Genomic DNA, 13,351 nt, shown 5'->3' on the forward strand with positions numbered 1-13,351 from the left:
GCATCTCAGTAAGAGGTCACGGGTAAAGAACAGTAGTGGTGATTAATTAATGTGCTCTTTTCTTCCTTTCCAGCGCAAAGAAAAATGAGAATAAAGTCAGTGCGTTAATGCAATCGATCGCGTCTAATTTAGTGGGCGTCCCGAGTAGAGTGACGTTCAGAAACAGGCCATTGATTGAGCCCAGGCAGAACAGGCCTATTAGAAACTGCTGGAATTAGTGAAGGGATGTGTTTACATAGGGATTTTTCACAGTGGACTCTAATGCTTGCGCGCTAGGGGCTATTAACTGGACACCTTCTTCAAGCTTTCTTCTGAAATGAAGGGTCTCTGCAGAAACGGTCTCTACTCATCTGGAAAGGTTTTCTTAAGACAATGTCCGTAAAATAATGTATAACCTGCATTATGATCGGTGCCATATCCTGCATACTGAAGTTGTCTTGTGGTTATAGCATCGTTTTATTCAGTTAACAATGGAATTTCAAATCAAATTACCCTTTCAATTATGTTTCAATAACAAATGCTCTAAATAAAATGTCCTTTTCACATTTCAAATAATATTTACCAATAAAACAATGATTTAGAAAAAAAATGCATATGTAAATAAGTCCCTAATGACTTGTAGTTACAGTTGACTGCTTTTCTATAACCAACAATCTGATTGGTTCTAATTGCTGGAGGGCGGGATTTATCCGTTAACAGCAAGCTGATTGGCTCACAGGCAGGAATGCATGTGATTGGTCTGTGAGTTTCCTGGAGCGCTAAAAACCTTAACTGTAATCTTAATCAGTTACAGGTCCTGGTCCGGATCGGACAGCGTTTGGGTCCAGACTCGGACTGTTGGCTGACTATTCGTGACCACTGTAGTAGATGATGGAACTGTTGCTGTGAGCACTTGATGGCATTCAGGCTCATAGACATTCACTGCAAAGAAAACACTTACATTGCTCTACACTGTCCAAAAAAAGCATTAACCTTGGGGTACCACCGCAGTGACAGGTTTTCTGACAGTGTACAGACCATTGCTGGGGGGCTTCCTCCACCCTCTGGCTTTAAGATTGTTCAGCAGAAGGCACATCGCATTTATAGTTGTATTAAACGTGGTGTAGGTCCGTCTCTGTGGTGTGGGACAGATCGCAATGAATCTTGGGCATTCTGCGTGTTAATGCAAGCTGTGCTTGGGACTGAAAGGTTACCAGTTCAATTCCTTTGACCGGCAGGAAAAATGGGGGCAGGGGGAGAGAAGGAAAAGTGCCCTTGAGCAAAGCATCTTTTAGGTGGCTGCCTGCTGCTCTGAGCATGTGTTTGTTCACTACTCCAAATCACTAAAATGTGTCTCTCCCTCTCTCTCTCTCTCTCTCTCTCTCTCTCTCTGTGTGTGTGTGTGTGTGAATGCAGAAACTATTTTATATAGCTGAAATTATGTTGAGCAAAAAGCACAAAGCAAATTATAGGATGGCTTTTCTTTTTTGTACAAAACCTGGGACTTTTCATCACATTCAAACCTCTAAGGGTTAATAGCCAGCTAAAGGCTGACTGTACAGTTACATTTAGCTACAGGTCAGTTCAGTGGTGGCTAAACCCTGTGGGAGACAGCGCTAAACCACCCGCACTTTGTGATTATGGCTGATTACGAAGGCAGAGCGTTATGAATCTGAATCAGAAGAGAATCTGAAGTTATGTTTGACAAAGAGTTAGCGCTGTGTAAAGGCTTCCGGATGTGTCATATATATATTTTTTTCGGATGCTTCCCACTTTTTTTTTTCCTTATTTGAGAAACTTGTGTGGAAAATGACTTCTGTAGCTGATGGCAATAGTGGAAACCACTTGGTGCTGTCCAGACACATTATTATTATTATTATTATTATTATTATTATTATTATTATTATTATACACAGCTTCGAGGACCTCGAGGTTGTGGGTTCTAGTCCCGCTCCAGGTGACTGTCTGTGTGGTGTGTTCTCCCTGTGTCTGCATGGGTTTCCTCCGGGTGACTGTCTGTGATGAGAGTGGTGTGTTCTCCCTGTGTCTGCATGGGTTTCCTCCGGGTGACTGTCTGTGAGGAGTGTGGTGTGTTCTCTCTGTGTCTGCGTGGGTTTCCTTCGGGTGACTGTCTGTGAGGAGTGTGGTGTGTTCTCCCTGTGTCTGCGTGGGTTTCCTCCCATGGTCCAAAAACATGTTGGTAGGTAGATTGGTGCCTCAGAAATGTCCAGAGGTGTGGGTGTGTGAGTGAATGTGTGAGTGTGTGTGTTGCCCTGTGAAGGACTGTCACCCCCTCCAGGGTGTGTTCCTGCCTTGTGCCCTATGATTCCGGGTAGGGTCCGGACCCACCGTGACCCTGAACTGGATAAGGGTTACAGATAATGAATGAATGAATGAATGTTGTAGTCTCTGAGTGAATGACTGAATGAATATTAATACTCATCAAAATAATGCATTTTATTTATAAAGCAGTGTTCAAGAACCCAAAGCACTGACAATGTTAGTCAGTGTGTGTGTGTGTGTGTGTGTGTGTGTGTGTGTGTGTGTGTTTTATGAAGATACTTCAGGAAGCTTCATGACTTGCCCCGGTCACTACTGCAGCTGTGTAGAAGTCAAAGTGATACTGCAGATTTTCTCTCTCTCTCTCTCTCTCTCTCTCTCTCTCTCTCTCTCTCTCTCTCTCTCTCTCTCTCTGTCTGTCTCTCTCCCTCAGTGTTTTTCTCTGGAGCAGATGGCTGAGCAGTTTTCCAGGGAGCAGGGACCAGGCTCTTCTGTAGAACTTGTGTCCCAGTTTCACTTTCTTGGCATTTTGTTTATGTTCTTGTGAGAGGTTCTCTGTCTCAGTGGATCTGTGCTGGACGAGTGTCTGGAAATCTGCTTTAAAACCTTCCATCTGCTCTTTCCAACATCATATCAGCTCATGAGTGGGAATTCCAGCAATTGTCTAACATTTCTGCATAATTCAGCCATGGAGGAAGTAAACAGTGCAGTAAGAGACTCTACTTTAAGAAATTCAGGAAACGTCTGTTAGCCCCTCGGTTCAGTCTCCGAAGCGTTTGGATGCTGGACAAACCTCAGAATATTGAAAAGTATGAAAAGAGATGAGGATGTTACTCTATCCCTGCCCCATGTGGGTAACACTGACTTATTTTTGCGGTGTCGGAATACTTAAGTTGGAATTGGCTTCAAATTTGGGAGAGCTCTAACTGCATGAAAGCAAACACAGACCGAAAGAGCTAAAATAACTGAACAACTCGAGTTACAACAAGCTTCTGTGGTAAGTCAAACTGTGAATAAAACAGTTTACACGCAACAATCAGTTTCTCCGGGTGACTATGAGGAGTGTGGTGTGTTCTCCCTGTGTCTGCGTGGGTTTCCTCCAGTTTCCTCCGACAGTCCAAAAACACATTGGTAGGTGGATTGGCAACTCAAAAGTGTGAGTATGTGAGGGAATGTGTGATTGTGTGTAGCCCTGTGAAGGACTGGCGCCCCCTCCGGGATGTATTCCCGCCTTGCGCTGGGAATACGGTGGATGTTCCCGCCGGATAAGTGGTTACAGATGATGAATGAATGAACCTTAAATGGATCCAAAGCCTAAATGGGAGGTGGGGTTTGTTTTGCTGTGAAAACTTTTGTTTTCCAGATTTTTTGTTGCCTTTTAAATAAAAATAGAATATGCATTATAAAGGTTCACATGTGGCGGTCTATTACATGCAGTTGAGTCCTTGCACCCTTTATTTGCACATGGCCTTGTAGAGGGCAGTGTAGCTCATACTTTGCGATATGTGCATCTAATACCCTTCTTGAGAGTGTGCATCATATTTCTTTCACACATGAACTCTGGAGGATTTCTAGAGAAACTCCAGAGTATCTGGTCCAGAGATGTCCCAGAGTGGTCCTTCACACATACAGCGCCCTCTAGATTTAGGGGAAAAAACACTTTTTAACTTGCCTTACTGATGGTAACCCACACAGTTAAAGGAGACATGACCTGAGAGTACCCCTCTTCTGTTTTCAAGGGTCTGAACTTTAACCACTCAGCCCTGTTGTTCACATTTTGATGACATCAAGGAAGTGTGCACTTCAAAGAGAACCTTAGGGCATAGGGCAGGAACTGTGACAGGGCCAAAGAGCACTGATGTGCAAAGAGTTTAAAGCTGTAATTCGCATTGAGTCAGAATGTGGTATTTTTTTATGTGTTGAAGAGCAGATGGGTAAAAGAGATAATTAATGGTGTGTGTGTGTGTGTGTGTTTGTGTGTGTGTGTGTGTGAGAGAGACTTTTCCATTAGTGACAGACAGAAAAGAGCTCTGAGAGCTGTTGAACATGAACTACTAAAGCACTGGAGCAGGAAGGGCAAGTTAATCTAGCCATTACACACTTGTAGACACACACACACACACACACGAGCACTTAGACATACACACTTTTTTTTTGCAACCATTCATTAAACAAAACAGACCATACCTGCAACAAATAACATGTACATCTTATATAATCATCTCTCACATGTCAGTTCTCTTTCTCTCTCTCTCTCTCTCTCTCTCTCTCTCTCTCTCTCTCTCTCTCTCTCTATCTATCTATCTATCTATCTATCTATCTCTCTACATCTCTCCCTTCTGTCCCTCCTTTTTCCTCTCTTCATTTATATAATTCTGTCTTTCTCTCTCTCTCTCTCTCTCTCTCTCTCTCTCTCTCTGTCTCTCTCTCTCTCTCTCTCTCTCTCTCTCTCTCTCTCTCCCTCAGCCTGATTCCATTAGCTCTGTTTAAAGGTCAGTCCTCTGCGCTGTGCTCTAATGGAATGAGGGGTTTTATTTGTGAAGTGAGGTTAACAGCTTCTGCTGAAGCACATCTGCAAGTCAACATCAGGCTCTGAGCTGGGATAACGCTTCATGTGTTTAAACACCTGGACTGTTAGAGGGCTGATCAGTGTCGACACAGCAACAGGACGACAAGAGGCCGGACACTGTACAATTAGTGATTTCAGCTACTGCAGAGAAAATGTATTTCTCTGCTCTCATTTCCACGTGTCAGGAAGTTATTACAGGAACGGCTTGGTTGTGTGTGTGTGTGTGTGTGTGTGTGTAACAGAATGAGGTGAGGGATGAAAAGCGTGGAGCACAGAGCTGAGGGAATAATCAGACATCATTAATAAACCAATACAGCTCCAACCCTGCGCGCAGTATAATTCAGCCCAGTAAATAAATCATTAGTGTGTGTGTGTGTGTGTGTGTGTGTGTGTGTGTGTGCTATTTCCCTGAACGCATATGTGCAAATGTTTCAGATCACATACACACACACACACACACACACACACACACACACAGGAGAGCAGGGGAAATAAGCGTGCTGATCAAAGTGGATGAGTGTGGAGAGAAGGAATGAGTTAATCATGTGATTAGAGAGAGCGACTGAAGGGGGTTTTGTGTTTTTGCGTGTGACGATTATGAATTTATGAGTGTGTGTGTGTGTGTGTGTGTGTGTGTGTGTGTGTGTGAGTGAATGAGAGAGAGAAACATTATTTGAAGCCTGTGTTCAGAGATTTGTCATTGGTGTGTTCACTGGTTCAGATGCTGTTATTGGTTTAATGGCCGTAATCAACTAAAAATTATAGTTATATCTTCAACAATTACCTCCTTTGTTTCAGTGGACACTTTTACCCTAAACATTAACATAACCACTGCTAACCCAGACCCAGCCAGAGTCGCTCCACAAGCAGATGGAGAGAGTGATACTTTTGGTGCTTTTCCACCGCATGGGTCCGGCTCCACACGGCTCGACTCTTGCTTAAAGCTTGTCGCTTTTCCACTGGCAGGGCTCCCCCCAGGAAATGGAGCCGATGACGTCGAAAAACCCTCTCTAACAGGAATCACTGGCTTTGAAAACCACAGCAACAGCAGCGGTAAAGTTAGAGCTGGGGCTGAAAACTTACTCGGTTTTGGCCAGTGGAAAAGCAAAAGATCCGTGCTGAGTCGAGTCGTGAAGGTTCAATGCAGTGGAAAAGTGCCATTTCAGTGCACTAACCTGGCCTCACTGTCAGGATTCTGCCTGCTGCATTCTGATTGGCTCTCTGTACATCTGTGTATCATTCTGTACTGGCTCTGACATTGGTCCGAAGTGAAAGACTGCCCCCACACGTCATGGGATTGGTCTGTTTGCATGTCAGTCAGATTTCTTTTCCTGCAGTAGTAGGCTGTTCTTGGCCATTGGCTGTGGTGATGAGTACCAGACTCTTCCTAGAGACTCTGGCAGTGTAAGACTACTACGAACACATCAGTATTTCCCAAGCTTTTCCTGCAGCGCCACCATTTTGTTGATGACAATATGTTCATGCCCCTCCACTCCAGCCCATGTCATTTGCTTCAAGAGTCCACTGTAATTTATTTTAAACATTAAAATTCATACAAAACTGAACAAAACAAAGTCACAAATTGTTAGAGATACAAAACCTGTATCTCCAAAACAGCAACTTTAATAGAACTTTCAATGTAAATCAATTCCAAGTAATATTTGAGCATTTCTATTGGTCCATTTATCATGATATTTTTACACAGTGTAAAGGACAGCTGCTGTGTTCAAATGACCTAGCAATCTAACAATCAACCAACGTTTTTATTTGGACAGTGATGAAATAAACAGTGGAATTATTGAACTGACCAATCAGTGCTCCATCCACGAATGCTTTAGCTACTGTTGCTATGTCAGGTTTTTACAGAACTCTGCCCGTAAAAGAGAACGTATTCAAAGCTTTGTAAAGAAGTGTTAAAGCTAAGTTTTAATGGAAAAACTGAACAAAATATTTTAAATATTGTAAATAAATGATATTTATATTATAATAAATAATATTATTTACATTTTCCCCTGAATATCACTGGATCATCTGAATCACAAAGATGTTTTGCAGTCATTCAACAACTTAAATCGGTTAGCATTGTGCTGAGAGAGAAGGCCAGGCCAGAGATGTCAGATGTCACTGGACAGCTCAACACACTCGGAGGAAATCACTAACTGCCCATTTCTGCTTTGTCAGCTAGAACACATCCAAGATGGAGTTTCCAGTTTAAAATGGGAAGCTGCTGAGCTGAAGTATGCCGTAGCTGATCAAAACTAGGCAGACTGAAATGCCAACTTGCAGATTCCCATTTAGAGCTTATTCACTTCAGAATAGAATTACATTCCAGGAGCAACTGTAAACACATGAGAATCAGAGAAAAAAAAGATATGTGATTAGACTAGATTTGGCTTTGCTGTTAAGTACTTATTGAAGTGTGTGTGTGTGTGTGTGTGTGTGTGTGTGTGTGTGTGTGTGTGTGTGTGTGTGTGTGTGTGTGTGTGTGTTTTGTTGTGTGATATAAGTATTGTCGGAATTGAGAGAAACCCACATAGATGCACAAAGACAAAGTTTTTTCCTTAATCTTCACCAGACAGTGTACATGAATAATGAGTGTTTCTCTGTGTGTTTATGTGTATGTGGTGATGTTAGCAGGAGTGCTTGGAACAATGTGTGTGAGAGATGGAGAGAGAGAGAGAGAGAGAGAGAGAGAGAGAGAGATCCATTGTTTAGGTTGGGAACATGAAAGAGGAGGAGGGATGAGAGAAAGAAACAGAGGCAAAAGGAATAAGAGAAAGGGAGCTAGAAAAAGGTTAAAATAGAGAGAAAGAGGGAAAGAATAAGAGAGAGAAAGGCTGTGAATAAAGGACTGGTGACAGAGAGATAAAGAGAGAGGGAGAGAAAGAGATTGACTGCATATGTTCAGGTTGTATCCATTAAAGAACAGCAGGCAATGAGAGAAAGAAAGAGGGAAGGAGGTAATAAGAAAGATGATATGGGAGAGAGAGAGAGAGAGAGAGAGAGAGAGAGAGAGAGAGAGAGAGAGAGAGAGAGAGAGAGAGAGAGAGGGGAGTATGTTGTTGAGGTTATGAACATGTTAACCTCAGGTTAGGTTTGTCACTCAAGCTTGGCACCATCACTTTTGGACCCCAAACATAGCAGCACTCAAGCGTCTGGTGTGTCTGTGTGTGTGTGTGTGTGTGTGTGTGTGTGTGTGTGTGTGTATACGCTAGGCTGGAGCGATGCTAATCTCCTCCTGGGCTCTGTTCAGGCTGAGAGGTGGCTGAATGCAGAATATTCTTTCAGAAAAAAGGAAAAGCTTTATAGTTGTGCTCCAGACTCAACACAAAGGCCAGATATTGAGTCTGCTCTTTATTCTAAAGCCTTCAGTGGACATGGTACAAAGAACCTGGATGTTATTTATTCAGGAAAAAAAAAAGAACCCACTATTAGAGACCAATATACTGACCTTCTCACAGGGTGCTGTATAATGACTTCAAATTTAATTTACCCAAATGTACTGTCCTATATAGATTCCTTAGCTGTACACTGGAGTTATGAAGCTAACGTACACTATTTTGCCAAAAGTATTCACTCGCCCATCCAAATTCACTAAATGTAAGTGTTCCACTCACTTCCATGGCCACATGTGTGTAACCAAGCACCTAGATATGCAGACTACTTCTACAAACTTTTTGAAAGAATGTCTCACTCTCAGGAGCTCAGTGAATTCCAGCTTGGTACAGTGATAGGATGCCTCCTGTGCAACCAGTCCAGTTCCTTGCTACTAAATACTGCACAGTCAGCTGTCAGTGGTTTTATGTTGAAGCAATTGGGAACAACAGCAACTCAGCCACAAAGTGGTCGGCCATGTAAAATGTCAGAACAGAGTAGTGTACGACCCATGTACATTAGCTAACACTAGTGGATAGCTGATACCCATAATGCGCTTTGCTGTTTGGTAAAATCCCACATGAGGTAATGTCTGAAATAGTTCACTACCCTCCTGAATTTACTTCCCTATAATAGTGCACTATATAGAGAGTAATTTGGGGAAATGTGAATAGGGAGCCATTTCAGACACAGCAACTGTGTGTGACATAGTTTGCATGATGCTAATTTGCTGTAAACTTCCACTGCTAATTAGCATCATTAGCCTCTCATTAGCTCCAGATGAAGCACACTTTACACGTCAGAAATGTCCTGGCTGAAGGAGTATATTTGGGCTGAAGGAAACATTGTGAAACCTATACTGTAATGTAAACCCCGGTGTAACGGAGAAGTCGCTGTTGGCCTCTTCTAGGTCAAGTTTATGGAGAAGAGAGTCCCTGTGCTTCCTTGAACTTGGGGATTTTTTCTTTGGCCTGTGGTTTCTGTTGGTGACGTCTGTCATGCATTAGTGGTGATATGACGCAGATTTTGAGCACATGTTTTTCTGCTTTTTGACTAATGGATTTAATAGCTTATCAGCTGTTATCAGTGTTCCTCTGTTTCTATCTATAAGCTGTATTTTAATGCTGTCTGGGCCTCGCAAAAAACTGCAAAAAAATGTGGGACATTGATGTGGCGAGGTCACTGATGCCAGAAAAGCCTGCCAGCAGTCTCCTTAAACACATCACAAATCAAGCTGTACAACCTTAACCTTTCACCATCAGTCAGCCTCCCTCCATGAGCCAGACATTTCTACACAATAGCTCTGTTGAGAAATGGCCAAATGGTAGGGCTGGACAAACACTGCCCCCTACTGTTTAGATGCAGTTTGTCCTGCATATTTTGGTATATTTGGCTTCACTTTGACGCCACAGTAGGCCACTTTATGAGTTTTAAATTAATGTCTGTTAGTGATAAGTGATAAATTGCAATAGTGTAAATAACACTCTTCGCTCTGCAGTGGAGGAGTCTGTTCTAAAGGGAGCTACATCAGTCGTGTGGAGGTGGTACTAACAGAAATCAGTAACAACAAAAACAGGGAAACACAACTAATCTGTTCCACCAGCTCAAGCTCAAGCAGAAGCACCCAGTTGAATTTGAGGAAAGTCAAAAATGCTCTGAGCAGCTCAACAGCCAATGAGCTCTCTCCCAATCAGACACTGACTCACATCTTTTTTTTGTATTTGTTTTGGTTTTAAACTTTATTAAGGTTTTTTTTGTATACATGTTTACATTTGCTGTTTATATGCATTCAATATACGTTCTACCCTTTCAGTTTTTGGTAGATTTGTTTGTTACTTTATTTACAGTGTCAGTCAATAGTTTGGGCACATCTCCTCATGAGTCATTGGTGGAATAGGGCTCTTCACTGTACAGAACTGTGTACCAGCCCCTACCTCTGCACAACCCAAGCTATGGTCTCAAACACATTAAGAAGGGAGCAGTTCTACAAATTAACTCTTGACGAGGCCACAGCTGTTCACTGAAATCCATTCCAGGAGATGACCTCATGAAGCTGACTGAGAGAAAGCAGAGAGTGTGCAAAACTGTCGTCAAAGCAAAAGGGGCTACTTTTTTGTTTACTACATATTTTCATGTGTTCCTTCATAGTTTTAACGTCTTCCACATTCATTTACAATGTAGAAAAAAACATTGAATGAGAAGGTGCGTCCAAATATGTGATTGGTACAGGTACATGCACAATATGTGGAAAATGGCCCTAAACAAAGGAAACCCTTCATAAGTGGGCGTGTCCAAACATTTGACGGGTACTGTATTTTATTAAATTTATACTGGAACAGAAATTTAACATTTTATTTGGTTGCAGTTGTATTTTCTTGAAATTAATAATATATTTTTCAGTGTTTTGTCATTGTATTGTAAAGAATATCGTTATCACAAGGTATCCTGAAATATTATGATATTGTTTTAGGGTCATATCACCCACCCTTAATGGACACACTGCACTCATGAAGCTTGGAAAGCTATAGCTAATAGAATTCAGATAGTACCAGTGGTGTCCAGAATTATTCTGTGTTGCCTCTTAAACTAGTAATGAATAACATCACTATGGTGCTTTTTTCATTAAAGTGGTTTTATTTAACCAAGTCTGTGCCAAGTGTTATGTGTGGAGTTCATACACCCTTTATATTTTCTGTTTCATTGTGAATAATGAACACAATTGCTGTGCAGTACGTTGTTGTGATCTACATCTGTGTGTGTGTGTGTGTGTGTGTGTGTGTGTGTGTGTTGCAGCTACAGCAGCAGAGAGTACAGCAGAACGAGACACACATCCACTTCACACAGGTCTCATTCTGGGGATGCTGATGCTGATGGTGGTGATGGTGGCTGTTGTCCTGGTGACCATTTATATCTACCACCACCCCAGCTCAGCCGCTGGGCTCTTCTTCATTGAGGTGAGTGTGTGTGTGTCTTATGGTATAGAGCTGGAGTTCTTATCCGGATTGGCTTATTATTTAAATCATGTTACAGACATAGGTTAATGTAGCTTTAGGATTCTTACCCAACGAGTCATAGTGGTGTAGAATGGTGTTCTTGCCAAAGCAGAGAACCGAACCCTGGTGTGCCATGTCGAGGGCAGTGATGTGACCCACTGTACTAGCCCACAACAACTTTGGGAAAGTTAAATATTTGTAAAATATGTAAGTGTGTGAACCAAAACTCAAAAAGGAAACTTTGTTGTTCTGATTGTCAGCAGAAAAAAAACAGATCAGATGACGTTCTACAGGAAAAGTTGAGAAACATTCTACACACATTCATTTGGGATTTACATTAAATTCTTAACCATAAACCCACAGTGGCTTCCCTAGAGAGGCAAGGCTGTGCCAAGCCCCAGTGGCACCGTTAATACACGCTTAGTGCCGCCACATCTAAGTGGACTTTACACACTGTTTCAATATCATGACATATGACTGAAAAGTGTGTACAGCAGTTCATAATGTCATGCCATGAGTGCATCAGAAGCTGTGTTAAGGATACAGTGTGTGGCCAAACAAAAGTTAGCAGTTTCAGTAAGAGCAAGGAATATTCCAGTTGTTTTGTAATCCCCATTGGTCTCTAAAATGAGAAATGGGACACCAGGCGCAAGAGTGGACTTCAGGACTGAGTGTCTGTGTCCTTTATATACACTGTATACTGCCCCCTATACTTCCTGTAGTGTACTGCATTCTACCACCAGATCAGATGCATCGTAAGTGTATTATGAACAAAATTATAGCTCATTGTGTAATACATTTTTAAAGGTTATTTTCATAAACAACAGGGTCAGCCATATTTTTTCTTTTTCCGTATTGTTTGTTATAATTAGACGTGTAGCTCTTTAAAGCTTGTGTGGCTGTTCCTAATTCACACTGACTTTGCCCCGCTCTCCGTGTGGTCCCTAATAATATTTCCTCACAACTCCAAGCAAATGAACACTTTAATTTCTGGTTTAATCTCCAGCTTCAGTACAGTTGTTTGATCTGAGAGTGTGTGAGTGTGTATAAACAGCTCTCTGAGCAGATGAAGTCTAATGAATGCTTGCCAGTCAAGGTCACCATCAAACACAAAAACAACACGGCTTCATCAGTCAAAATCAACCAGTTCAAACACAGAGAAGATTGTCTTTAAAACTTATACATGAGTTATTCAGAGTATGTTCATAAATATGAAATAATATATTTGCAATCAACTGTGGCTTTGGATTGTTAGTAAAAGGATTAACGGCGAAGTAAAACATTAAAGCTGCACTATGTGAGATTTTTTAAATTATTATTAAAATTTGACACATTTTACTGAATCATTAAAGGGGACATATTTTATCTCTTTTTAAACAAGTTAGAATATGTCTATGGGCTACAAAACATGTTCATGAAGCTCTTTGCACAAAATCACTCTCACATATAGAGATCTCACCAGCTCTATTCTCACCAGTTTCAGTCCCTTTCAGAATGAGCCGTTTAAGGGCTGTGTCACTTTTATGCAAATAAGCTGTTTCTGGCCACTCCCCCCATCTGTAAAACCAGCAAATCAAAATTAGAATCTTCAACTAATCTAGTGGGTGGGGCTTTGGTAGAGGTTGGCAGGTGAGAGGTGGTGCCAGGGTGGTTCTATGCAAATTTCCATATTGTGACGTCACAATTAGGAAGCCATCCAAACGGCTTGTAAAAGCATATGATTCCCAACACCAACATCTTTCAACTGACTCATAGAAAAAGGATGGATGGTTTTTTTTTCACACTTGGAGTGTTTATAGGAGCAGTAGAGACCCAAGTGGAAATACAAAAGCATGCAAAAAGTGAGTTTCACATAAGATGTCCCCTTTAAAGGCTAAGCACCACTTAATGGACCTCCATGAATATTCCACATTATTGTAGTTACTGACAGATATAAGTATGAATTAAAATTAAAACAGCAGCTTAATTTGCTTTAAAACTGACAATTTTATTAAATTGACAGAGAAACCCGAGCTCACTACGGAAATTCTTGAACGCGACCGTGACGTCACTGGTGAACAACAGCTGAACAACCCCGTGGTAAAACACCGTTATGACTGAATGTTATGACAGTATCTAGCTAAATAACCAACATTATTCATGACAATAGCCTAGC

At 41.6% G+C, this 13,351-nt stretch overlaps 1 protein-coding gene across 2 annotated transcripts in view; it reads left to right on the plus strand.

Moving 5' to 3' along the window:
• Positions 1–13,351, plus strand: part of plxdc2b (plexin domain containing 2b) — a 182,407-nt gene that overhangs the window by 165,566 nt on the left and 3,490 nt on the right. For both annotated transcript variants that reach the window (XM_066680888.1, XM_066680889.1), the window contains one exon: positions 10,997–11,157. In XM_066680888.1, the coding sequence (XP_066536985.1) occupies positions 10,997–11,157 (161 nt within the window). The remainder of the gene's footprint in view (positions 1–10,996; positions 11,158–13,351) is intronic.

Source organism: Hoplias malabaricus, chromosome 9, assembly GCF_029633855.1.
Source record: "Hoplias malabaricus isolate fHopMal1 chromosome 9, fHopMal1.hap1, whole genome shotgun sequence".
NCBI classification, from domain to species: domain Eukaryota; kingdom Metazoa; phylum Chordata; class Actinopteri; order Characiformes; family Erythrinidae; genus Hoplias; species Hoplias malabaricus.